Consider the following 27,927-nt stretch of genomic DNA (forward strand, 5'->3'; position numbering starts at 1 on the left):
AGTTGGTTTTTGTTGTTGTTGTTTACTTTATACACACAGTTTATCCATAGACTGTATAAATAGAGTTTAAAGTTTATCCCGGGATCTTGCGGTCTCCCGTATGGTCAGGATTATCGCGTGATCTCGTTATCTCACGTGTATACGGCCGGCTCGCTAAGCTGACATGCTGCTGCTGTAACGCGCCCGGTGTGAATTGACAGACGCAGCAAAAACGCTGTGGAGACGTGCTGCTGCTGTAACGCGTCCGGTGGAAATCCCCAGTAACCTGCACCTCTCCCATGGTAACATCTATCTATCACCTGCGCTCTTACCTTGCCAGCTAGTGCTGGTATGTTCATGGAGTTGGTGGCGAACCCCATCCCAAACGCCATGGCTGACTCCACACCCAGGAACTTAGCCACCTGCTTCTCCATTTCCTCATGTCTGTCCAGGTTACCTGAGGAGATCAACATAAACACATATCAGAATCTCAAAGATCTTTGCTAATTCTTTTTTTTTTTTTAAAGATTATTTTTTTGGGCATTTTACATGCTTTATTGAAAGCGAGAGACAGATTGAAAGGGGGTGACAGAGGGGAGGACATGCGGTAAAGGGAGCTCAGGCCGGATTCGAACCCGGCTCCACCGCAGCGAGGACTGTAGCCTCTATACATGGGGCGCCTGTGTAACCCACTACGCTACGGACCACCCCAATCTTTGCTAATTCTTGCTGAGAATAATAGCAGAAGATAGATATCACTCTCATATGTCTCCATTTAATGTAAAGGTACAGCCAGGAGATGGAACTCACTGTTGTGAAAAGCATGTTTTTATTTAAAATAATAATAATAAAATTGCCAGCCTTATAAGATTTATCAAAGCCAGACACAGAAATTCAAATTTCAACAGTCCCTGAATGCATCTTATGTGACAAAGCTTATTGGCATGGATGCATCGAGAAAACAAGCCAATCACAGAAAAGTTGGGCGGGACCAGCAATCATAATTTGGTATGTCCTGGATAAATGAAGGACCCTGAGCTGTTCTGACAGACGAGCACATGTGGTACCGACATCAGCTGCAGGTTCATATTGAGCATAAGGACACTAAGGTGGTATTGAGTTAAATCTTAAAATGTCAAACTATTCCTTAAAGTTACTGCTGCACCTAAATCAGCAAACTTCCACGGGCTAGACACTCATGGAGTCCATCTGTCTCTCAGTGCTAGATGATGCGTCATCCACAGTACAGTGAAGCATCTATCAACTTATTCGATTTAAACCCGACTTCTGTAATGGAGCACACATGACTGCACTCTCTATCAAGGGGGCTGGCCTCCTCCCTCTCTAAGAACTGGTTCTCCTCTATCAGTAAAAATCTGCTAACCATATGACCCGTTTCACTTCCTCCTGGGTGTTCGCTCTGCAGACTGACTTAAGCCACAGATTTCTAAAGTACATACTGAGCCTCCAACACACTGACTTCAAACATTCTTCACTGTTTGAAACATATTAAAATAACAGATTTTGAACGGTTCCTCTTTTCTGGTTTAAAACAGCCTGGATCATGTTTTTAAATTCATATTTTTTTCAAGACTAAATTACAATCTTTGTGTTTTGATTGATCTTTTTTAATTTGGCTATTTTCATTAATTATTCTTCTATTTTGTTTAAATCCAACTTTTTGTCTTTGCTTGAAAAGGAGGACTACTACTCCGTAAATATAATGTTTAAGGAGTAGTTTGTTGTTTTTGGACGGTTAGATAAGAAGACTGATACCAGTCTTCTGTCTGTATGCTAAATATGTAGGTGGAATCAGCAGCTGGTTAGCTTAGCTTAGCATAAAGACTACAAGTAGGGGGACACAGGTGGCCTGGTAGCAGAATGAGCCAAATGCATCTCCGAGGCACCCCGATGTCTTTTCGTGCATCTAAGCAAACTGGTCTATGATGCTTTCCTCACTGTGCCAAATTCATCCCTGCACATTCCTGCTGTTCAGTTCCAGTGACAGGTGACAGGTGAGGGGTGTGGCTGTGTTCTGGTATGCGTTTGTACCGATCTCCTGCCTGGTGCTCGCAACTCCGACGCCGTACTTGGCGGTGACCTCGGCTGCAGAATCAGCACATGGACCCGTGTTCTCAGCGAAGCCCAGGTAATTATACGAGCCCAAGTTAATCACATCCTGCACCACCCGACCCGTGTAACTGGAAAGGAGAGAGAAGAAGATAATCAGATGGAGGAAAAAATCAATGACAAGAAGCTAATGTGTTTTCAAGCTTATTGGCAACAATAATGACTGGTACAGCTAATTACATTCTAGATGGAGGTGCAGTGAGAGGCTGGCTTGAGTGGCATCTGCCATATTGTCTGATGCAGTTAAACTGTGGTATTGGGTTGGCACACGGTATGAGCCAATACACTGAGTTGAGGTAATGAGAAAAAGTTGGACCAGTCCATACCCAAATTACTCAATAATGGAAATTAGAGTGGAAACGATCAGTCCTACAAGTAGTTCTCAGTACTGGGCCAAACAAAACTTTTAGAGGACATCAATCTCAGCACAAGGCAACTGTGATCGACTTATTTTTGTGCCATTTAACCCATTTAAGCCGGGAAAGCATTACCGCATTTCTACCATTAAAACTGGGAGCGATGTTGCTTTATTCTACCATTAAGGCCGGGAAAGCGGATGTGTCGTTTTGTAGTAATTGTAGTTTTTTTCCACCTATTTATGGTCTATTGGCCAATGAAATGCATCAGAATACATGCAGGAGTGTCGCAATGCAACATTGGACTTTTCCAGAACTTTGAAATCATGGCGGAGGACGACTATTGCTACCTATACACCAGAAGACTTTGAAAAGATTTGGAAAGACTCCTGCAAAACTATCAGCTCACATCTGCTCACATCTAAAGACAACTGTTGAGAGTTTTTAGTCCCAGCCTAGTCTCAGACTGAGATTCTACAAAGACTGTGAATCTTGCAGGATCACTATTTACAAGACTACAACTAGATTTCCTTTAGCATTTTTTACCTACCATGCAATTTCTGTGTGTGCAGTGGTTTGTGTTGAAAAAAAGCAACAAAAAGAAGAGAAGACGCCACAAAATGCCCCTCACAAAGCTGAAAAGGGGTTTCTGTTTTTCTGACATGAAAAGTTGACTATTTTACAGTAAAATAGATATAAGGAAGAATAAAGGAAAGGAAACTGTAGAAAAGAATTCATGATATACATTTATGTCCTATTTAATTATTTGTTTAATTGAATAATTATACTTATCAGCTCTATCAACTTTCATTTAGTTAATCACACATTCATCATCAATTATTTATTACTTATTTATGTATACATTTATTTATACATTTTAACTGGGTCTGCTTACTGTTCTTTTTACTAAGAAACAGCGCCCCCAAAATCCCGCTTGTGGCCATAAATATATTACATCTCTATATTTGTATTTAGGATTGAGTTTTCTGACATTATTGTGATGTTACTTTTTCCTGTCGAAGTGGTTTTACTGCCGGTCTGGACCCGCTCATCTATTGGTTGTTGATTGTGTTACGTCACTGCGACTTGCGATCATATCATACATGTTTGATATGATCGCAAACACAAGACTAGGAAAAGACTGATAAGAAACAGCGCCGATTACTACCTTAAACTTTACGATCGGGATGACGGGAGCGCGCTGTGACTCCAGTAAGACTCCTAGATTTACTAAAGACTTTCAGTTTTTAGTCTGGGACTGTGAAAATCGTTTGGTGTAAGCCCAGCATAAAGCGGAGGAGCTCAGAAGACGGAAGCGATCTTGATGAAAACAGCGCAGATGATTTTATTGCTGATCCGGACTTTGAACCCTCGGAACCAATCGACCGGGATTTATGGATGAGGAATATGTTTTTAGATGACATATTTTCACCGAAGAACAGACAGATTTGTGGCCATCTGGAGTTAATAACAATAATAATAATAATAATAATAATAATAATAATTGATTGTGATGATGATATAAGAAATCATGACTGTTTATGTCTTATATTACTTTATACGTTGTTGAGTACCCTGAAAAGTGCAATATAGATAAAATGTATAATTATTATTATTATTATTATTATATTACAGTAGGCTAATGAGAATTATGTCTATTTCTTCCAATGGTAATATCATGTTTGCATCTTGCACGTATTAGTATTATGCATAGGATTTTTATTCAGTCATCATCACATACAGGTATAAACAGTAGTTTACAGTCCAATGTAATTTCAATATAGATAGTATATTATGTATAGTATTTTTATTCAGGCATCATCACATACAACTGTAAACAGTAGCTTACAGTCCATATACAGTCATACTGGTGCACTTTATGTTTTACATTTTTATTGAAAATAATGCTACCAAAATAATTGAAATTATAACATGATATTCATCAAAATATGCTTCAAAGACTTAAAATGACACTAAAACATACTAGATAATTTCATCCTACATTGTGGCAAGAAACAAATATTTTTATTGCAGTTCTTCAGGTGGGCACCTGATCACTTTGTTATTTATTTATTTTGTTAGCTTTCAGCTATGATGATGGGCTTTTGGACTTTGTAATGACTCAAAGGCAGCAGGCTTCACCTTGTTGCAATTCGAAATAAATCAGAAAATCACTATAGGACTGTATGATAGCAATGTAGAAAGCATCTTCAAGTGACTCACGATATACATGATTATCCAGATAATAAAAATTCTTTACAAATCAACCTATGTTTTTTATAACGATCCGTGAATATATATAAAATCATATATGTTCCAGACGGAAATAATTGTTAGTGGTAGTAAGTTTTTGCTTGTTTTAATGCCCAAATGATAACACAGATACTAGAGAAACCAGACCAAATCCATTCAGTGGCTTCTAATGACTGCAGGCTAGGCTTGTCAAAATCATGCCAACTTTGATACTTTAAAGAGATACCACAAGCTTACAATAGATACGATCATCTTTAGTTATGCATTTGATAATATGCTGACACACAAGGCTGCAACGATAAAAGATAATAAACTGTTGCAGCTATGTTCATTTCTCCAGCAGCAAAGCCACATTGTACCTTACTGCCAGCACGGTTGTATATATTACACATTAAAAGCAATACAAAAAAATGTTAACTTGTCAGCTCTGCAGGTGCATACCCCTCCTGTGTTCCTGTGTACAATGCGAGTAATGTTACCTAGTTGTATAAGAAACAAAATGTGTTACTTGTCTTAGTATTTCTTAGAAACATCAGTGTTAGCACAGTTGATACTAATCCTTAAGCGGGACATTAACTGTACAGCAAACTTCCCTTTGCTATTGTCCCCTGAAACCCTCCTGCTCTGCCCCCTGTGTCTGAATACCTGAAGTTTGACTTCTAGATTACAGTGTTTACAGTGTTGAGCAAATGTCAAATGTTTCTCACTCAAAAGTCCAGTTGTAGTCGTGGGAGGCTCGTTCCATCAGGTCCATTTTGGCCCCGGGGACGCTGCATATGGGCCTGTTCCAGTTGTCTCTTATACGCATGTACAGGTTTCTGGTGTAAAAGTTCTCGAAGTCCTGGTAGAGGGGCACAAAGTCCTATACATGGATAAATGAAGAGAATATGATGAGTAAGGGTACAGAGTTTTACCATCATCAGCTTGTATCTATTACTCTTTTATTGTTTTGTGTCTCCTGTTTTTAATATCCTTGTGATATTGTTTTGAGAGAGATTGAGAAGATAAGAAAAGCTAATTCCAAATAGAGCTTTTCTTATTATATTATTAGATGAGCAGCAGAGGGTGCAGGAATGTCACTATAAAAAAAAAAACCTACTATAAACTTCAAAGACGTACATACCATTCATACTTGTGGAAAGATTAGCAAGGAGGAATTAACCCTGCAGAAATATAATGTGCAACATTTAAACACATGACTCCCTTGTACCTCTAAGAGGAAACATATCCTCTGGGTTTTCAGTCTAAATGTCAAACTATTTTTTTCTCTCTTTTTCACAATCCTCTCTTATTATTACCTACTTATTACTTGTTTTTAAATATATGAATTAGTACTATTTTGTGTTTTTTTTCTCTTCCCTTACACACACAATTATACACATAAACATGCCTACCACATTAAATAGATTTTCCTTAAATCTCTCTGGTATCACACTAATTTAAGCCACAGTAATTGAAAAAAGTTATTATTATTATTATTATTATTATTATTTTATTCATTAGCTATATATTATTTTCCTCCTTTCCCTGCTTGCTATCACTGTTTTAACAGTAAAGTCACTACTGTTTTTGTTTTTGCACCAATAAAAAATAGTGGAAAAAAAGGAAAAGAAAGGATATCCTCAGGGCGCTTTCATGACTTCCCCACGTCTATCCCACTAGCTTCCTTTCCTCGACATGACCAAATACTTAAAAACAATGGGATTCTCTATCAAAAGTTACATAACAGGTTGGAAACAATCTCAGTGGTCAAGGACATTTTCCGAAAGTGCTGATAACACCACCATTAGCTGTGCGTTGACAAAAATGCAATCTTGAATGCACATTCCCCTAAAATGGCATGAAAAGCTTAGAGGGGTATTTCAAATGTTATATAAAAATCAGAGAGTTTGCATTTGATAAATAAGGCAAACTAAGTTCTATCTGAACTGCTGCCTTTTCTGCATATACACAAATGCTTTTCTTGCAATCAATATCCTGTTTGTGTTATCATTATGGTCTACATTATCTCATTAAACAATATCAACCTCTACAAACACAAAGCTCAAAGCAATACTCATGAAAATGTTTGTAATATTAGAGCCATAATAATGTGTTGGGAAACTATGTGGTGTGCAAATATCACCTTTTTTCACTCTGGTTAACAAAACAACAAACAGATCAAGCCTGTTTTCCATTCGTTATCATTTTTGTTTCTACAGGAACGGGGCAAACGCCTGGTCGCCAGGCAACGGGTGCTCAGACTAACAAATCACTTCCATTTAACACCTGAAAGTCATCTGCCTTCTTCTCCTTCACAGCAATTTAGCTCACAGGATTGTCACTGTGCATCCAAAACCATCATAACATTCCAGTCATAATATCACATATTAAGTATGCCGACTGCACAATGCCTGTGCCTGCTGTTGCAAATCATAACATGTTGTGCAACTGCCATCATTTAGTACATGCTTTCCAAGAATACAGGGTGCAGAAACTCTGCCACTCAAGTCAGGTGTGTTTATTGAGTGTGCTTGAAAGAGCACACTATATACTGTCCACTGGGCTTCTTCCAATTTATTCTTCTGTTTCTTTTGTGTTTTTTTTGTTCAACTACTCCTCCCGGAGATTTGGTCGCACATACACTAAAAAGGCATCAAATCGACCGGCTCGGCCATGACAAAAAAACACGCCAAAAAATCCCCCCAATGTTACCTTATGGAAAGGCTACAGTGGATGACATCATAGCTAGAGTGCAGAGGGAGAGAAAACATTTAAAAAAAATAAATTTGGAAACTGTGCTCAAGGCCGCAAATAATTTATAACAGAAATAATTTATACATAGAAATGTAAAGAAAATTCGTCTTCTCACTCACATTCGTCTGCTAAAGCTGTCAGAGTTATAGTTTGGGCGTAGGACCCACAGATGCACCACCAACTCGCACCCACAGCCTTATGGCTGCCATGTTAAAAAGGTGGGAACATTTCTGGAGGAAAGCAGAGGTACCAGTTTCTTCTGACCGCTCTAGAAAAAACAATTTCTTATTTTTTTTTTTCACAAAATATGTAGACTTTCAGGAAGAACTCAGGATGCTCAAAGTGACGTTGGTTCAATGATAGGAACTACGGTTTGGCCAAAAATGCTTTCTGTTCAAGGGGCACTTTCTGCTGTTTTTCCCTCTCTCTCAGTGGGGTCAAATGTCACAGGAGGAGCAGCTGCGGTTGATTGCTCTGCTCTGATTGGTGGCCGCCACCTGGCCCTGGTTGCTTGGCTATATATATATATTTTTATAAATAATGTATGGGTGAGAGTCACGGGCCAGAGTCAAGCACACTCAAAATTTCTTTAGAAATTTTCTAGTTGACTAATACGACACCGTGCTGTTACTGTGGCTGTTCCCACCTTCTGTTCCTCTTTCTCTCTGGCGATGTGGCACCTTTCGATCTTCCAGTGACGGAGAAAGTCCCGGAGGTAGCCGAAGACGGTCAGTATGCCGTAGCCCATGTAGGTGAGGACCGCCACCAGCATGGGCGTCTCCTCGAAAGACTCGATGAAGGGCCGCTGGTACAGGCCGCCATGATGTGATGCTGCATGGACCTGGGCAACACGGAAACCAGATATATAAATTAAAGTCCCATATTGTAAAAAGTGAGATTTACACCTCTTTTTTCTTCATTGTAAAGCAGGTTTAGGAGCTACATAAATACTGCGAAAGTATCAAAACACTCAATCCATGGAGAAATTTACACAGCTTGTATCTGTGTCTTGTATTGTGTCTTTAAAAGGAACATTGGAATTTATTTTGGAATAAAGAGATTTGAATATAATTCAAATTAAAAAACAACAACAAAGATTTAAATAAAAAATAAATAAAAAAATTATACACAAATTTATACATTAAAATAAGCAATATAAAACGGATATAATAAATAAAAATAAATTAAATAAGAAATACATTTTAGAAAAAAGATCAACTATGTATTTAATGTAATAAACAAAGATTCAACGTAAACAAATACAAATAAATTAGACGAAAACAAATTACATCAAATATGCTGTAGTACAAGGTCACAACCTACTGAAAACTCCTAAACATATCTTTACCATTTTGTTAAACTATTCTCAACATATTTCAGTCAGTAATGTCTGGAAAACGGGTAAAAGTTGTTGTGAAGGATGGAGTGCACGGCATTTATAACACAAGACAAGATGAGAGCATCATTTTTTTTAATTTTTTTTTTTTAAACAGAATGCTGCACAATAACTGTTTTATCTGGATGATCTTGTTTTCATAAAATCGCTGGGAGCCAAATTCGTAATTGATAATCCAATAAAAGAATCGCCCAGCCCTACTCTATAAAAAACAAGTATGAACCTAAAAAATGAGCACATCATGACCCCATTAAATGACAGGAGAAAACCTTTGGCACATAGACATGGCCATTTTTTTTGTGTTGTCGAAGTGCACAACTTTCAATCTTTTGTCTCAATCATCTTTTTTCAATAACAGTTGAAAGGCAAAATCCTGATTAAAAATAAAATTATGTAAACGCTATGATGCGTTTGCTGTCATGTTCAGTAAATGGTGCCACAGCAGCTTCATGAGGACCTAGTTAAAAGGAGCAGAAACACTGAGCCTTTGTTAAACATAGCAGGACAAAGTCAACATTCTCCATGTTTGCAAGACTAGTCTGTAAGAAGTTATAACCTATCTTCCTATGCAAACACAGTGACTTGTGACTAAGCTCGACTGAAGTTACACGTCAGAACACTTCCTGCAACTCCTTCTCCTTTTGTCCTACCGAGGAAAAATGATTGTCCTTTATTATAGTTTGCTGAGGTTCGTGTAACTCACTTAAAGGTGACTTATGTGCAGTCAAACTGTTAGCAAGGGAAGATAAGGAAGTATTAGCTGTGGTGCACCAACTCTACAGGAAAGAAAACAGAGTGTGACAAAGCCAGGGAGGGAAGATTTGCCTGCCAAATAAGGCAAAGCTGCTTGTGTTGATGTATATTTGGAGCTGAGTGACCCACAATTCACTGATGCACTTTACGTTTCATATTATATTCCACAAAGAAAAGTCTCCATCTGTCTTGATGGACCGGAACTCACTACGCACAGACATTTTGCAATGCTGCTTCCCATCATACGCGTCTCTGTGCTCATGGCTATTAGGCACTACATGTGACCGGTCATGCCTCTCTCTCAAATACCTTACAGAGTAGCAATGCTGACATCTGCATGAACCGTAATCAGCTGAGGTCCAGTCACCAGGAGCTCAGTTATTCAGCTAACCAGCACAGTTTAGTGAAACATCAGCAGGAGGAACTGGATCCAGCATCATGATGTCTTTTTTTCCTGGAATTGGCTTACAAAGATGCACTAATGGGACCCTTTTAGTTATAATAATAGTGATATCTGGGCTTTGGATATCAGCTGACACCAATCTGATACCAGTGTTTAATGAATAAGCTGCATGCATCACTGTGAGGAAGGGACTAAGATCATTTTTTTTATGTCTAGACTTGACTTAACGTTGCTTTCCTAGCTTTGTTAAACAAAATGTAACAAAGAAATACATACATTTAAATGTATTGAACTGTTAGGTATTATTAAAATAATAAATTGTGCACCAGCAGCTTGGTAAAATAATAATAACAAGAATTACAATTTGAGTGTACACCTGTAAACCTGTAAAATTCTAGTATATCATTTATATAGTAGGCTGTATAGACACTATATTGTAGAGATGACTATAAGTGCTGAAGCAAAACACTTTTTGATACAAAATTATCTGTAATGTGGTTAAAGTGGGCAAATAATAGGCCAGTCTGATGAGACTCGAGCTGACGTTGGACTTTCACCCAGTACGTGTCCCTGGACATCTGTTCTTCACATTTTGTGCATCACTTTTATACGTAACTATGTCACTTTGTCCTCGTAACTATTTAAGTTACAGCATTTACGTACATTTATTTACTGTTTAAACTGTCTTGTATAATGCCTTATCAGGAAGTTTTCACCCCTAAACCTAGATAATTTGTTTCGTAGCCTAAATTCAACGAAACTGCAGCCTTTTTTTTTTGGTACGTGTATGTTTATTTACGTGTTTACTATTTTTAGAACGCTCTCCTCGGATCTGTACCACAAACCGCAAAAATGCTCACATGGGTCATCACGGGTGGTATTAACAAACATCCCATTCTATCACTTAGGTTGGAGATCTTGTTGGTCTGGTAAGTTCAGAAAAGGATATCACTTCACTGTAATGCAGCCTTTAAAGCCAGGATAAAGAAACATTTGGGATAGTATGATAAGAATGGGCGATACCATATTTGGCTATACTGTTTCTACTGCCGTATCTATTGACAGACAGAGTGAAGCTGTACATACAGAGCAGGAGGAAGCATTCTGTTTACCTTTAAACCTGTGAAACTTGACTGTCCTCAGGAGCCTTAATGCTGCCACTTTGGAAGAATTTTAATTTTATTGGTTTGAGTTTTGTTTTTGTCATGTGAGTCAGGTCGAATTTACAGCAACACTCTCAAATTATATACAGCGATAGAAGATTTTGGCCATGTCACCCATGCCTATATTTCCAATATCGAAAAGACATCTAGTCTCGTATCACAATATTGACATAATATTGATATATTGCCCAGCCCTAATTGGTAGGATTATTAGAGTTGAATAGATCGGCCCTAATGTGACCAATCCAACTATTTGAATAAATAATATAAGTATCAATGCATCTTTAGTTTTGAAAATGTTATTTTTGCCAACATTATTAGCATCTTACTATGACTGACACTTACTGAAAGTCTTTTGCAGTCACTGTGATGTGCAACTGGATTCCTTAGAAAAAGTTACAAATCCCACACACAAACACACAGCACTGAGTAGAGCCTGCTATTCTACTATTCTCTTTTCATTTTGATAAGCAGTGTAAAATCCAGACTCAATTATACATTTTGTTAAATTCTTTATCACGACACATTCACAAGGCTCAATGCTCATGTGTGTGACAGCATCTAATCACATTGTCTGAGGGGACCCATTAACTGGGACACTCACACAGGGTGCACCCAAGGGTGGAAATTTCATTAGCTTAGTCTCTTAGGAAAAAGTTGTTTCTCAGCCTGTATGAAGTCTCAGTGGACAGCTTTAAGTGAACAGGTGCACTGGCTCAGTGTCTCCCTAATTACTCCCCAACACATCATAGTTTCTCTTATATTTATAAAGGGAGTTAGCAACCTCAAGGGGATGGAATTTTTCCAATATCTTACAACCAAATATTTGCTACTAAGAAGATCACAGCCAATATACACTAGGGCTGAATGATTAGTCTGAATTTAAGAAAAGTCGCAATTTTTACATTTAAACCTTTATATACTTTTTTTGTTGTTGCAAAATGTCAACTATCATGAATCATTAGTCAAAATAATAGCAATTGCATCTTTTTTCAGACTGTTCAAGCCTAATATACAGAAATGAGCCTAATGAAATAAATAAGAGCCAATAAGTATTAAAAGAAAAACGACAAGAAACAAACCACTTCCTCTTCGATTAACACACTCAATTGCTGTCATCCACGCAGAGAAATCTGAACTGCCCCAAGTTGTTAGACTGGCTCTGGAGGTGTGTGCATGATTCAGAGTATTCTCGAAATTGTTAGGTAGCATCATCATCATGTGATGCCTATGTCAAGTGTGTGACTTAATTGGATTTATTATGCCTAAGTCAAAATAAAATGTGATTTAGGCAATTTTTTGAACATGCCTTTGTGACTTAAACAAGATATGGTAACACTTTATTTTGAAGGTGTCTACATAAGAGTGACATGAGCGTGTCATAAACATGACATTGGATGTGTCATGAACATTAACGACACTTTGAAGTAACATTAATGCTCATGATACTTGTCATGTCATGTTCCTGACAGGCTTGTGTGACTCTTATGTAGACACCTTCAAAATAAAGTGTTACCATATCTTGCTTAATTCACAAAGGCATATTCAAAAAATTGCCTAAGTCATTTATTTATCTTAAGTAACATAATTTACTCACAGTGTTATTACTATGCCAATGGCCATCCTTTGTTACATCCTTTTTGAGTGAAATGATCAATAAATGTCATATGTTACACTTTTGGTGGAGTTTTTTGTGTTTCCTGCAAAACTTGAAAAATGAGTTAGGCGATTATTTTAACAGGGTGACACTGACGATATATCATCCCCAGTTTATGCGAGTAAATTCAGAAAGAGGGGCTAAAGCTATTTCTCTTCTTAGATTAGACATACATACTGTGCTCAAAACAGGGCTAGAATTACGTGTAATTTCAACTTTGGGGAGTCACACCCGCCTTTTTTAAAACAACCTCCCTCCTGTGAAACAACTGAGGGGGCGGTGGAGCCCATTCATAAAGTTGAGATTTTAATATATTCAAATGTTGCTTTGTGAAAATATGATTGTGCCGAATTGAACAGCGACTCGTAACGATTCAAAGCAAGCATTTGGTGTGTGTTTTGGGGGATTATATCACATAAATAATTACCAAAAACTCTTTAATTTGGAGTATTTTAGATGGAATTTGGCGTTTAGTCTGTACTCGAGAGAATCAGGGCTCGATGACAGCAAACTGCCAGGTAATGAGGAGCAGGACTCGGCCCAGACATGCACGCCGTGACCGCGTCATGTAGTAATAACCTACGAGTTCATGAAAATGACAGTAATGACAGCACCGTGCGGGTTGTGTCCTTGCTGGTTTCCACACTAACTGGTTGCCATACTCGTGTGTGCAGCTGTGTTTTGCCTCAGTTAGCAGATTCGTCACATATTTAATAAACATTTAACTGGCGATTTCCAGGTCGCATCTCCTATCTACTGTGGATATTATTGTTGCTGTACATCACAGCCACCTATACATAAAAAGAAAGCATGACAATATGATGTTTGCAAGTTCGGTTGGAGCTGGATTCCAATCCACTACAACAAAATGTAATTGTTCATGAACCATCACCTCTACAGTCATGGAAAAAATGATTAGACCACCTTGTTTTCTTCCATTTCTTGTTCATGTTAATGCCTGGTACAACTAAAGGTACATTTGTTTGGACAAATATAATAATAACAAAAATAGCTCATAAAAGTTAAATTGAAGAACTGATATCTAGACATTTTCCATATTTTTCTTGATAATAACCAAAATCATTATCAAGAAAATCATGTTAAATGTCTAGATATCAGCTTTTAAATTAAACTCTTATGAGCTATTTTTGTTGTTATCATTATATTTGTCCAAAAAAATGTACCTTACTTGAAAGCAAGGAGAAAACAAGGGTGGTCTAATAATTATTTCCATGACTGTATATGTTTATTAAATATGTGACGAATCTGCTAAATGAGGCATAAAACAGCTGCACACACCAGTACAGGCACCAGTTAGTGTGGAAACCAGTTAGGACACAACACCGGGTCCACACAGTAGATGCTTCCCCAGCTTCTCCTCCCCGTCCCATCCCGGGCCTCACCTCCTCCTCCTCGGGGTGGCAGTGGTGCTTGGGCTGCCGCTCATGGCAGCGGTGGAGGCTCTTTACCAAGCCGTTTCTCTCCGGCTTCAGTCCGTTCTTCACACGCTGACACACGTCCCCGTTGGCTGGCTTGGTCGCGGGGCTTTCGGTCATTGCTGGCCAACGATTGTGGAGCCGCGACGGTAACTTGCATGTAGGAACACGGCGCCTGCCTGCGGTGCAAGGCGGTGACAGTATCCGAGCTGGGAGCGTTTACAACCACACTACAAACTCTCTCACACAGTCAACACACACATACACCACACACACACACACACACACATGCATGCAACACACACTCTGTGGAACCTGAAAATCCAGACGCTAAATACCGGAAATCAACGCCCATAAATAATATCGGAGCATGCAGGAGGGGGCGGGGCCATGTCTTTCACGTGTACAGAGGGGCGGGGCTTGTTCCACATGAACTTCACACTTGACTCGATTAATGTGTTTATGGAAGTTTCAAGTTTGTTTATTTTTTAATTTATGGAAATTAATGTAAATGTAATGTAAATGCTAAATTATGTAAACACTTGTGCAATTCCAGCAGGGCAAAAAGGGTAAGAAAAATAGGCAAAAATAAATACACACATATACATATTTTTATTATCATTAGTATTATTATCAAATATATACATATGATTTAAATATATTATTTTTTAAAAAAGGAAAATTTAAGACACTTTTTGCAATTGTATGTCTATGGGCTACAGGAAAAACATTCCCTGACTTTATAGGTACAAGATTTAAAAGTTTTTATGTACTGTTCCATTGCTCTGTAAAAAAAAAGAGTTTGTTTTAAATTAACACTTGTGCAATTCCAGCAGGGCAAAAAGGTAAGAAAAATAGGCAAAAATAAATACACACATTTATATATATTTAAATCATATGTATATATTTGATAATAATAGTAATGATAATAAAAATATTTTTTTTTAAAAAGGAAAATTTAAAACACGTTTTGCAATTGTATGTCTATGGGCTACAGGAAAAACATTCCCTGACTTTATCGGTACAAGATTTAATAGTTTTTATGTACTGTTCCATTGCTCAGTAAAAAAAAAGGCAAAAATAAATACACACATTTATATAGAATTAAAATCATATTTTATTTTATGTACTGTTCCATCGTTTTGTAAAGAAATACAAAACACCAAAACACTTAAAAATTCAGTATAATTACTTTTAATAGAGGGGTACTTAATTTAGCTTATTATGTAATTAATTGATTTGTAATGATATCTGCTGAATAGATGAAGTCTTAACAAAAATATTTAATTTTAAGCATGAAGGGGAACATGTGTTATGTGTAAAATGTCACGTTTGTCTCTTTTGGAATCACACAGTTAAAGTTTGATTCTACACACACCTCTTTACACTGCCAGACAAGACACATTTACAGCAAATAACCTTCACTGTGATACTGAATGTTAAATTGAAATTCAAATCACATTTATCATGGTGTGTCCTTGTTATGATTTTGACTTTCCATTGCAGCCACAGCAGAGTGGTCAAAGTTGAGCTGCTCCCTCTAGTGGTGTGAGGTTGTACTAGCACCAATGTGACTAATATGTGCACGTTTTCATTCAAACTCCTATATATATATATATAAACTAATTTGAAAAAAAAAGATTAGATAGGTGTGAGGGAGGAAGGCATTCAGTGATCGTGATGTGCAGAGAAACTGAACTATGATTAAATATTAATAGATAAATCACAGAATTACTATAAACACAATTATGTTTATGAGGACTAATAGGTGATACAGTGGCTTTTAATTGTGTTGTTGGAAATATCGCAGGCACATATGCCCACATAAATTGGTTTATAATGGGCCTCATATGAAACCTAATGTTTTCTTTATGTATCAAGTAATGGAGGATGAAAGATTGCACATTACAACTCATCTCACTGCTTAGTATAAATCACACACTGCACATATTTCCATCTCCGAGAGACAGTAATACATTAGCAACACTTAATATAATCACAGTAATGGTTATTTGGAATTTGTCTTTAGAGCAGTTCCATGGTTCCATTTCTTTTTTATTTTTTTATTTTCAATAGAAACAACTTTATTGGTAGTAACAAAACTTTATTGGTAATAAAACATGTTGTTAAAGCTGTACATATTACATGGCAAATGAGTACATTACAATACTATATATTATTCAAATATTCGAATATTTTCAAATGTAAACACAAGTGCTGCCCCATTATGAATAGGATTAACTGCCCACTCTTTTGTTGGATTACAGACCGCCAGCAGCAGGGGGTGGCAGTGAAGGAAACAGTGGAACTCAGTACCCAGGGCCAAAAAATGAGGAGAGCCCTCATAAAAGAACAAAAGTTTACATTGTTTTTTTTATCAGAAAATTGGAAATATTACACTATTAGCATTACCACTACACTATTAATACTGTTGCCTGAATAAATACAAACTATTAGTGGTATCTAAAACAATACTAAAGCCTCTCTGGGTCTCTCTGAAAGGATCAGCAACATTAACATCATTATGAGTATTGTACAATATCACACACTGTTAAGATACTTGAATGTACAAAGCTGCTCAAGTCCGAATTTATGAAATTTAATGGCTCGATTTATATTCAGTTTTACTTTTGTAGCCACCTTGATACCAATAGCCTAAACCTAACTTTAATAAATTAGACTGAAATATTATTTAAAATGACTGCATTAAGAACTTTGTCTTATACTCAGGTTAATGACTGACTGGATGAATTAATTAATTTTATTTGGAACATAAAAAGAACATAATACAATAAACAAAACAAGAGTAACAGTGTAAAAAAGCAGTAGGTTGAAGTAAAACTTTTATTTCGCTACACCTTTCTCACATCTCCTCTTTTAAGTCATTAATTAAACAAGTTCCCAAATTAAATTACCACCAATATACAACCACCCCCAATTTATTTACAACCCAAATCAAATAAATAAATAACAGCTATGCCTAGTATAATTACAGTGCAGGTAAATACTCGTTGTTCTAAAAAAAAAGAAGAAAAAAATAGTGTTTATGATAAAGCCCTTAAAAAAACAGTGACGGATATAATGTTGTCATGTTGCATATTATTGTCAAACCTATTAGTGTATGATAAGAAAAGAAGACTTACATTTGCTGCGATTTCTTTATCCTTTCTCTTTTTATTGCGTAATTGCGCAGCGCTCTGGTAACATGCATGTGTATTAATCGAGTGATTTATTGAGAAATGGACCTGCTCTTGTCTCTTTATAGCAGCCAGCCTATGACATACCAGTGTGGATCAATATCACTTGAATGCACGTCAGATGCCGTTAATTTACGTTATCTTCAGTAAATTGTACTCGCAAGTTAGAGCGTTTATATCCGGCGATAATACACGTCTCAATCAAGAACTTTAGCGCAAATGTGTTCTAAATGGAACAGATTCGCTCCAGAACGTGATTCCAGGTTACCAGGCTGTCGCTGAGCCGTGGATACAGCCGTGTGTCGAGGTAAACAAGACGGGAAAACAAGATAAATATCGACAGCTGCAGGCCTTCAACTGATGCGGTGATTTATTCACTGTCATCAACCAGGTAAAAGACGAACAGAAAATAAGACAGAGAGGTTGAGTCGCTGTGAAGAGTCCTGAGTGTCCTGAGAGAAGTGTTGGATATTTGACTTCATTTATGACAACAACACAATTTCTGAAATTAAGAATATTTTGTTCTAAACTTGTATTTTTTTTCTTACTTTACAATAAGACATGATGAGACCTCCTGTGGTGCTCTGTTATTTCCTCCTCATCATGAGTGAAGGCCTCACAGCAAGCAACACAGCCCGCAGGAGTATATCCTTTCAAGGTGGGTCTAATGTTAGATGTAGATGGCATTTTAATAATAATAATCGTCTACTTATAGACATCATGCTGTACATATCATTACACTGGAGATTGTGCACATACTCAAAAGGCTGTACACATTATTAATCCATACTTAACAATGTCTATATTAAAGCATGCAGCAAGTGATACTCTATATTACAAGGCTATACTCTAACTGTATTTAAATAGGGTGGATTCAGGTAATGTGGGACACTTAAGGTTTGGCTGGTTTATTTCATGCTTAAAGTAAATATAGTCATCAAAACATTTACTATTGGTCTACCGTGGGTGTTAATGTGACTGAAATCACATAAAATATTTTTAAATTTAGAAAAATATAACAAAGTCAAAATTGCAAAAAGTGTCCCACATTACCCGAATTCACCCTATACTCCATAACTCCATAAAACACTTACTTTTCATAAGGTACGCACACCATCCAGCACATACACATTGAACATTGATAATCGCTGGAAACTATTTGAATATTATTGGAAAATCGAACCTTGTAGCGCTCTTTAAAACTCCGAAAGATAGGTAAGCTAAATAGACTTACAGATGAGATGAGTCAGGTGTGTAAATCCAGAGTGAATTGGGTTACTGACCAGGTGTAGGCCTATCACACAATGGGGCGGAGCTCCCCTAAAAGGCGTCCGATCGGAAACATTGCAATGCTGCAACACGTCCTACGTAAACAATGATTTTTGAAAAATGAATTAAAAAATCTTCAAAATCGAGGATGGACACCTTCGTGCCATGCACAAGCCACATACGAAATCTAAGGTCAGTCTGACTAACGATCAGCGAGATATGCCCTAGACACACACACACACACACACACACAGACGCTTCTTGCTTTATAGATAGATGGTGATGAAAAGTTCCATCTCCTTGTCATTTTATCTGGTTCAGACATGAAATTGAAACAGTTCAGAGAGCCCGGTTTTGGAAGCTTGAGCTCTTTGATGATAAGAGAGGACATTGGACAACTCGTCCTCGGAGCCAAAGGGAAAGTGTTCACCCTCAGCTTGGATGACATCACCAATAAGACCAGTGAGGTAAGATCTACGACTGGGCGATAATTCAATATAATTATTGTTTTTCAGTGGAATCATATCGTGGTGAAATCATGGATCGGTATATTGTGACACAAAATTATGTTGTCTAAGGCCCCGTTTACACGAGGACGCTTGGGGGTAAAAACGTCAAAATATTTTATCGGAAATGCCTTTTGTTTAGACGGTGACGGCGTTTTTGGGGCTTAAAAATGCAAAAATCTGAAACCACCCTCCAAAGTGGAAAAGTTGAATACGCTCCGCCCGTACCGTGTCCGTCTACACGGCCAAGAGGCAAAACTCTGCTCAGATCTGCTCACATCACATATGTGTTTACGTCACATACATGCTCCAGTACAGGAATATAAACAAACGTGGGATTATTTCCATGCGTTGGACCTTCAAGCTGCTCTGGCAGCTCTAATAAACTTACAGGAGTCTTTCCACCAAATGTACAGGATACGTACAGATAGTATTAGTGAACAGAGAAGGATCTGTAATTACCTCTATCACATTTTGGATGCGCCGATTGGTCGGAGGCGAGCCAGACGGCTTTGGACGAGACCTGGGAGATCTAGTGGATGGTGGATAACTTTGTGGAAGGAGTAGCTGATGAAAATACGTGGTGAAAACTTTCACATGCCCAAAGATGCTCTTATCGCTTTAAGTGATGCCGCCTGGCATGCATACAATCCAATTCCACACACTTTTGCATCACCGTATGCACGCAGATTTCCTCCCGAAAACGCTCGTCTAAACGCGGAATAAAAAGTGAAGACGCGACGACACTTTTGCGTCTTCTGTTCAGACCGTCATTATGTAAACGTAGCCTAAATCAAGAGGCACAAACAAAGTCAAATTTCTTATATTAAAAAATATTTTGAGGGAATAACAATTATAGATTGCGGTTTTCTTTTAGCATCACACTTTACATTACATTACATAGCCAGTGTTGTGCTTGAGTTTTTAATTAAATAAGAAAATACTCTTAATTTGTCAAGTATTTAATTCACAAAGGAGGTTAAAAAAGAGACTTCATGATGCAGTTATTTAATAATCACTATTTGTTTATTGCTGTACCCAATGAAAATGAGCTTTCTTATAATGAATGTTCAGGAATTAGTTGTTTCACAAGTCAAACACAAAGAAAGATGCTTCAGTAAACAAGCTTTTGAAATATAGTAGAATAATACAAATTTTGTATGGAAAAAATAGCTATTCAACTATTGGCTGTCAGAGCTATTTTGTAAATCCACAAAAATCCTGATATAAATCGTATATATAAACACAAGAGCTTCTCTTCTCTTCTCTTCCAGGCCGAATGGACAGTGAGTTCATCAGACAAAGCAATCTGTCAAACGAAGGGCAAGGACACTGAGGTAGAGCAAGAAGTAAATTAATAGTGAATGTCATCAGCTGTTTTTAACCACCAAACACAACTTACAGGATAAAGTTTCATTCATTTGAGTCACATTTGTTCTTTTTAAAGGAATGTGATAACTTCATCCGGACTCTACACACAGAGGAGGATGGGAAAATGCTGGTGTGTGGAACAAACGCTTTCAACCCTGCATGTGACTACATGGTAAGTCTCTTTATTGAAGTTTCTGTCAGGCAGGGCTCAAGATAGGACTCAGATGCAGAGCAGGTGTACTTAAGGTCTCTTTATTCAACAAGGCAGCAAGAGTAATCCTCACAGAGTGAAAACAGAGGGACTACAAAACTCCTGAAGCTGAGCTAAATAATAAAGAAAAGTCGTTCCAAAGGAGTAAAAGCACTGGAAGCCTATCTACTCTATAAACAAAACTAATAACTCCTAATCTAAGAAACGGGGAATGCTATCTAATCTAACAAGGGAAAACTAACAAATAAAAAATTTAATAAACAAATAGCGCTCCAAAAGGGAGAGACCAAACCTGATAGGGAAAATAAAGGATTCTACAAAACACAAGGCAAGCTGTGGCTGTGGCATGAATGAGAAAACGGGCTGGAATGGTGACAGGGTCAAACACACTGGCACAAGGAAAAAACGCAGACGATTTGAAGACATGGAGGGAAGGGAGCACCAGGTGAACACAATCGGGATTAGGGGAGACAATCAGACAGATGACACACAGGGAGGGGCAAGTGACCTGAAACGAGAGGAGAGTTACTATTTCAAAATAAAACAGGAAATAACCAGACCAGAACACAAAATAAAACACAATCCCTTGATACTGTGTACCATTGTGCCTTGAGGTTTGTTACAGGCTGCAAAGCTCTCACACATCACTGCTCCTTATAGGCCCGGGTTGAGTGGCCGTCCTTAGCCACTCGCAGGTTTACTCACTCGCATTGTTTCATTTATAAGGCCATTCTGGGTTTACTCCCCACATACCTGTGTGACTATATTATCAGGACCCATAGCACCTACAGTCTTCGTTCCAATGACACATACCGGTTGACTGTTCCCAAAGTCTGCACCGTACTCGGTAAACAGGCTTTTATGTATCGGGCTCCCTCATCCTGGAATCTGCTCCAGAGCAGTCTCAATCTGCAGGACCTTATTACGGTCACATCCTTTAAAAAACTCTTGAGAGATCTGGAAGCAGACTCGTATCGCCTTTGCACTTGTTTTTTATGATGTCATGATCTTGTACTGTCCATGCCTATCTTACTGTGTTGTCTGGCTTGCTTGTATTTATTGTAGGTCCATGTTTTATTGTCTGTTCTTGTCATGATGCACTGTCTGTCTTATTGTTGTAACTTTTAACCCTGCTGCTATCTTGGCCAGGCTTCCCCTGAAAAAGAGGTCTTTGTGTTTCAGTGGGACCTACCTGGTTAAATTAAGGTTAAATTAAAATAAAATAAAAAAAATAAAAAACAACAACAACCTCACAGTTTCCAAAGATAGCACATACTGTACCTGTAACAATGCCTGGTGTCTTGTTGTGTTGTGTATATGGTATGTTTTACATGGGCAGATTAGGACACATTTGACTTGGGACAGTCTTTATTGGAGACTTGACTCTGAATTTGCCTGACTTGACTCTCAGTTTTTCAGTGTTGATTGCAGACTTGACTCTGGGCTTACCTGTCTTGGGACTTGAGTGTAAACTTGCAAAAACAACAACTTATGCCCACCTCTGGACTGATGGATTAGTCGAGCCTCTCACATTAATATCTCCTTCAACAGACTTTCACAAATGGAAAAGTCTCCCTGGAAGGAAAGAAGCATGGGGGTCGGGGGAAAGTTCCTTTTGATCCCTACCAACGCTTTGCTTTCCTTACGGCTGGTGAATACACAACTATTTACAGACTTTTATCTTGGCAGCTGTTTTATAATTTTGACGATAATAATGACACCATTGTTTCTTTTCCACTGGACAGGAAACACTTTGTTCTCTGCCACTTCCTCCAACTTTCTGGGCACAGAACTGGTGTTTCAGAGACACGGACAGAACCCCCTGAAGACTGAAATGAAACTCTCCTGGTTCAACGGTAAGCTCCTCTTATGCTAAACTTAATAATTAAAAATAGGGTGCGATCGACTGTTTCATGTGACAGATTGAAAATATATTGGAAAATGTATTATTAATGGTCTGGTTTCAGAGCCTACCATGATTTCAATAAGCCTTACTGAAGCAAGCAAAAACAGTGAGGACGGCAAAGACGATAATGTATTCCTTTTCTTCACTGAAAACGCTGTAGAGGAACGTCATAACATCCAGGTGTCAAGGATTGCACGTGTGTGTAAGGTGTGTCTTTAAACTACAGACTTTAAGAAGTGGACATAGCCATCATGGCATCACCCACTGGTTTGTGAACTACCATTTGTTTCAAAGTCTTAAGCCCGCGATTTGGGCTTTGGCTGCTGCCATCTTGTTAGCTCCTTAGGGTGTCTTGTAGTTGTAATTACCCTAACCCTAACCCAAACAAATTCTCAACAAGATATTTTTAGGCAACCAAAATGTGACAATTAGCTTTCAAAAAAATGAAAATACACTGTCAAATGGTCAAAGCTCTAAGAGAAACACAGATAACACCCAAATTGGATAACATTATTGTAGCAACTTGTCAATCTCAGGGTCGCCACGCCCTAAAGCAACATTGTCAACTTTTACTCTAAATGGGACCATTATTTATAAAATGAACATCATGTTTTATTGGAGAAGACTTGAAACTTACGGTTTAGACAAAGAACTCATTAGGAAAATGTTTACTGAGGTAATAAATAAATTAAGAAGTAGGATTATTTTCTCATAGACATCTATACAATCAGATTTATTTTGTAACTAGTGAAGTCTCCCCTTGCTGACCATTGGAAAAAAGTGCAGGTTTTAGACACAAAAAAGCCATAACTGTAATGTAAGCTAATGCTGATCAATGTGTGTTTTTCTAGAGTGACTTGGGGGGCAAAAGAACCCTGCAGAGAAAGTGGACGTCTTTCCTGAAGGCCCGTTTGGACTGTCCATTTGGCGATGCTGGTTCACCAGCTCTGGTTCAGGACGCTTTCCTTCTCCAAGACCAAAATAACTGGAAGGATAGCATCTTCTACGCCACATTCACCACTAACTCGTAAGTTGCATGTATCCACAGTTTGTACGCCATTGCTTTGGATGTATAGTATAAATGATAATAGATGTAAAGCAGTTATACGTGCTGTAGGAATTGATAATAACGGGCAGTCTTTTCTGTATCAATCACAGGGAGTCCTCAGGTGCTTGCAGCCAGTCTGCTGTCTGTGCCTACAAGCTATCAGACATCAGCCGGGTGTTCAGCGGTAGATTTTTGACTGAGACAGATAATGGGAGGTGGGAGACATACACAGGAGAGGAGCCATTCCCTCACCCTGGTTCAGTGAGTATCAGGCCAAGAATAATTTAAGGAACATATAATCATTAGGGCTCATTATATTGAGTGGGGGCGTGCCGACCGCCATCTACTTTAGATAATACACTCACTATGGATAAGAACCTCATATTACTCCACTTCAATAAAACCTTTAACCCTTAATAGGGCACTCATTGAAATACTTGCAAATTCCAAATTTCAACCCTAGAGAATATTGGAGGATATTACATACTGCCAAAATGTGTAAAAAAAAAACATACGGATCCGGGGGAAGGGGGTAATATTTTGAGAAAAAAAGTTTACGAGATTAAGGTGTCAAATCTAGGAGAAAAAATGTGCAGATTTATGAGATTTAAAGTGGTGAATCTGCGAGAAAAAAGTTGTTTTTTTCACTTTTTTCTTGTAAATCTGTGACTTTTTTCACGCAGATTTGCCACTTTGAATCTCTTAAATCTGGCTTGTATTTTTATTTTTATTCATACTTGGCCCTAATATGCCGTCATAGTCCTCCTGGTACAAGTCACTGAAGATTAACTCTGTTTGTACGACTGTTTCTTGCTGACTTTTTTCTAAATTTTTCATTTTTACATTGGAAAAATAATATTATATTATGATCATACTGATCATTCTACGACCTTATAGAGAGACATGGGGACCCAATTTTGACATCCACTGAAGTTACCAAATATAGCTCTTCGCCCGATAAAGGGTTAAAATAAACATTTAGATGACGCTCTTACCCATTATTCAAATCTGTTTATGTCTTGTTCTCATAGTGCATTAACGATGAACTGCGGGCCAAAAGTGTCATGACCTCTCTCGACCTCTCAGACAAAACCCTGCTGTTTGTGAAGAACCACCCTCTGATGGAGGGAGTAGTTACACCAATCACTGGTAAGCCTCTGCTGGTCCACTCAGAGACACGATTTTCCAAAATTGTCGTGGACCAAATCACTTCACCGGATGGACGACGGCATCAAGTTCTGCTTATTGGCACAGGTATGCAACTAATATCTGCAGACGTGCATTAGCCCCAACAACTCAAATCACTCATGAAATGACAGATAAACTTCATGTTGGATTAATTCTTCTCCCTCAGACTCTGGTTGGCTGCAAAAGGCAGTGAAGTTTGATGGAGAGAACAGCCACATCGTCGAGGAGCTGCAGCTGTTTCAAACTCCTCAGCCTGTTGACTTTCTCCAGCTCTCCTCTAAAACAGTAAGGCTTGAGTCACTGGTCTTGTTTTTCAAATTCAAATCCAAGATAGTGAAATACACCGATCCCTAGAGATGGTGTCATGCCAACGTGAGAAAGGCAGCTCTGAGCTCTGTTGTGAACTCTTTTTCTGTAGGGCCAGCTGTACTGTGGCACCAATAACATTACTGTTCAAGTTAATATAAGGGACTGCAGCCGATACACATCATGTGATGACTGCCTTCTAGCCAGAGACCCATACTGTGGCTGGGACAGGATCAGAGGCCAGTGTGCCTCTGTTGTTGGTGCATTTCTTGGGTCAATGTAAGTCACATCTCTTATGATCTTGTTATTCAAAATTGTGGGTTTTACATTTTGTGAAGTAAGATTATTACTGAAAGATGCTTTTCTTGTCTTGCAGGATTCAGAGTTTGAGTGATGGAGACATCCAGATGTGCCCAGTCTCTGAGTGTAAGTTAGATATTCACATATGCTCATACAGTAGACATGATGCGTCTGAAATTAGGATTAAAAACATGATGTAATAGTGGACACAGCCACCTGGAGACAGAAGTGACCAGATGTGGATAAGACTGACTCCTCATGGTGTCTGAACATTATATACAAGACCCAAAACCAAGTTATCCATGCCCTAAAACAAACCCTGCTTTATTGTATATTTTAATCTCAAGGGAACCATAATATAAAAAAAAATGAACATTATGCTGTATTGAAAAAGATTTGAAACTATTTGAGACCATAAACTCCATGGTCTCAACCATAAAATATTAACTGAGGTAATAAATCAAATCAAAGAAGTAGGTTCATGTTCTCATTCTATACTTCTAGGCTTCTATACAATCTGAAAGTGAACAATTTTAACCAGTGGAGTCATCCCCTGCTGGCCATTGGAAAAAAAATGCAGCTTTAAAGCACTCATGCATTGGCTTCACTTTTCAGGAGTGATGATCGAATGAAGCTTCATGGACCATTTTCTATATTTTCTTTGTCCAATAGATGCCACTCTCTGTTCAACAAAGGGTTTAACCCTTTATCAGGCGAAGAACTATATTTGGTAACTTCAGGTAATATTTCGAGAAAAAAGTTGCACTTGATTAAAGTTGCAAATCTACAAGAAAGGGTGTTTCAGATTTAAGAGATTTAAAGTGGGGAAAAAGCAACTTTTTTCTCCCAGATTCACCACTTTAAATCTCATAAATCTATGCATTTTTTTCTCGTAGATTTGCCACTTTAGTCTCGTAAACTTTTTTCTCAAAATAGTATTTTCGTATGTTTTTTTTTTTTTTTTTACACATTCTGGCAGTATGTAATATCCTCCAATATTCTCTAGGGTTGAAATTTGGAATTTGCAAGTATTTCAATGAGTGCCCTGTTAAGGGTTAAAGTGGTGAATCTGGGAGAAAAAAGTTGCTTTTTCCCCACTTTTTTCTCGTAAATCTGCGACATTTTTTCAAGTAAATTTGCAACTTTTTTCTCGAAATATTACTTGAAGTTACCAAATATAGTTCTTTGCCTGATAAAGGGTTAAAATACCCCTTTTCTTTAAAGAAAGAGCACCATCTAGTGGGGTCAACAAATACAACGAATGGTTCATGAGATTTCATTTGAACATCACTCCTTTTCAGGCCCAGAGGTCTATTATCAAAGCTGACAACACGTTATCCATATTCAAACTTCTTTTCCAGTGAAAAAGAAGCCTGCCATCGTCCACCTCATCACCGGTATAGCACAGTTCCTCCCATGTTCCCCTGAGACAAACCTCCCAGTCAAGTGGCGCCTCTCTGACAGCATCCTTCTTCCTGGGCCCCGACACAATGTGCTCAGCCAGGGTCTCATAATCAGACCCTCCTATTCTGATTCTGGCATTTACTCCTGTGAGACAGTGGAAACAGTAAAGGGTAAAGTGCACCGGAAGACTGTGGTCCAGTACTTTGTCCAGGTTCATGACACTTACACTCTTATCAAGATCATGCAGGCAGCTGTGATCACCTTGGCTGTTTTCACCTGTTTACTAATATACCGAATGGCAAAACAGCGAAATCGCATCACTTGTGGCAACAGAAACTGTCACCAGGCAGGGGAGCGCAGTGCGGAGACTGCATCTGTACTCCCAGAATGCACTGTGGCAGAAGTAACAAAGTGATCCCTCCTTTTGCATTTTTTGTCATCGTCTCACAAGTATGTTCCCCTCAAAGCAAAAAAAATAAAACATAACAATAATGTCTTAGGTGAGTGGTTATTCAGACTGCAGCCTTTGAAGAACATATTATATAATAGTATTACATTTAGGGTCACAAATGTGGGATCAAAAACCAGAATATTTAGTGTATTTAGTATTTTGTGTGAAAATAGCTCTGCCAGCAATATCAAAGATTAAGACATTTAGTCATTTAGCAGACGCTTTTATCCAAAGCCACTTACAGAAAAGGGAAACGATCAGTGCGATAAGAGGTGTTAGTGCAGCAATAAGTGCTCTTCTCTGAAGAGCTGGGTCTTCAAGAGTTTTTTAAAGGTTAGAGAGGGACTCCCCTGCTCTGGTAGGAACTGGTAGTGGTTCCACCAACGGGGAACAACATACGCAAAGAGTTTGGATTGCCTTGAACGAACGGGTGGCAGAGCCAGGCGTCGTTCTTTGGAAGAGCCCAGAAGCCATGAGGTAGTATATACCTGTATCAGGGCGTTCAAGT

General features: G+C 38.2%; 2 protein-coding genes across 2 annotated transcripts in view; one reads left to right on the forward strand and one right to left on the reverse strand.

Moving 5' to 3' along the window:
* LOC131988056 (serine palmitoyltransferase 2-like) overlaps positions 1-14,531 on the reverse strand; it is a 36,275-nt gene extending 21,744 nt beyond the window's left edge. Inside the window, exons 1-5 of the mRNA XM_059353061.1 lie at positions 14,230-14,531; positions 8,101-8,295; positions 5,426-5,580; positions 2,032-2,180; positions 312-436 (exon numbers count right to left, since the gene is read on the reverse strand). Coding sequence (XP_059209044.1) covers positions 312-436; positions 2,032-2,180; positions 5,426-5,580; positions 8,101-8,295; positions 14,230-14,382 — 777 coding nt within the window. The 5' untranslated portion in view covers positions 14,383-14,531. The remainder of the gene's footprint in view (positions 1-311; positions 437-2,031; positions 2,181-5,425; positions 5,581-8,100; positions 8,296-14,229) is intronic.
* Positions 14,532-17,218: 2,687 nt separating this feature from the next.
* Positions 17,219-27,447, forward strand: LOC131988454 (semaphorin-4E-like). Its single transcript, XM_059353568.1, has 15 exons — positions 17,219-17,850; positions 18,019-18,117; positions 19,050-19,195; positions 20,509-20,571; positions 20,682-20,777; positions 22,368-22,467; positions 22,562-22,672; positions 22,784-22,929; positions 23,574-23,749; positions 23,881-24,031; positions 24,802-25,024; positions 25,125-25,243; positions 25,377-25,543; positions 25,641-25,690; positions 26,926-27,447. Exons 2-15 carry the CDS (start codon positions 18,021-18,023, stop codon positions 27,381-27,383), a joined length of 2,103 nt encoding a protein of 700 aa, XP_059209551.1. The 5' UTR covers positions 17,219-17,850; positions 18,019-18,020; the 3' UTR covers positions 27,384-27,447.
* Positions 27,448-27,927: the final 480 nt, after the last annotated feature.

This window comes from Centropristis striata, chromosome 16 (genome assembly GCF_030273125.1).
Source record: "Centropristis striata isolate RG_2023a ecotype Rhode Island chromosome 16, C.striata_1.0, whole genome shotgun sequence".
NCBI lineage: Eukaryota > Metazoa > Chordata > Actinopteri > Perciformes > Serranidae > Centropristis > Centropristis striata.

What these genes read in the sequence shown, in the direction of transcription:
- LOC131988454 (XM_059353568.1), top strand. Translation starts at nt 18,021, where the DNA reads ATGATGAGACCTCCTGTGGTGCTCTGTTATTTCCTCCTCATCATGAGT. An exon ending in ACCCTGCATGTGACTACATG is followed by an intron (nt 20,778 to 22,367) that starts GTAAGTCTCTTT and finishes CTCCTTCAACAG; the next exon opens with ACTTTCACAAATGGAAAAGT. An exon ending in GAAACTCTCCTGGTTCAACG is followed by an intron (nt 22,673 to 22,783) that starts GTAAGCTCCTCT and finishes GTCTGGTTTCAG; the next exon opens with AGCCTACCATGATTTCAATA.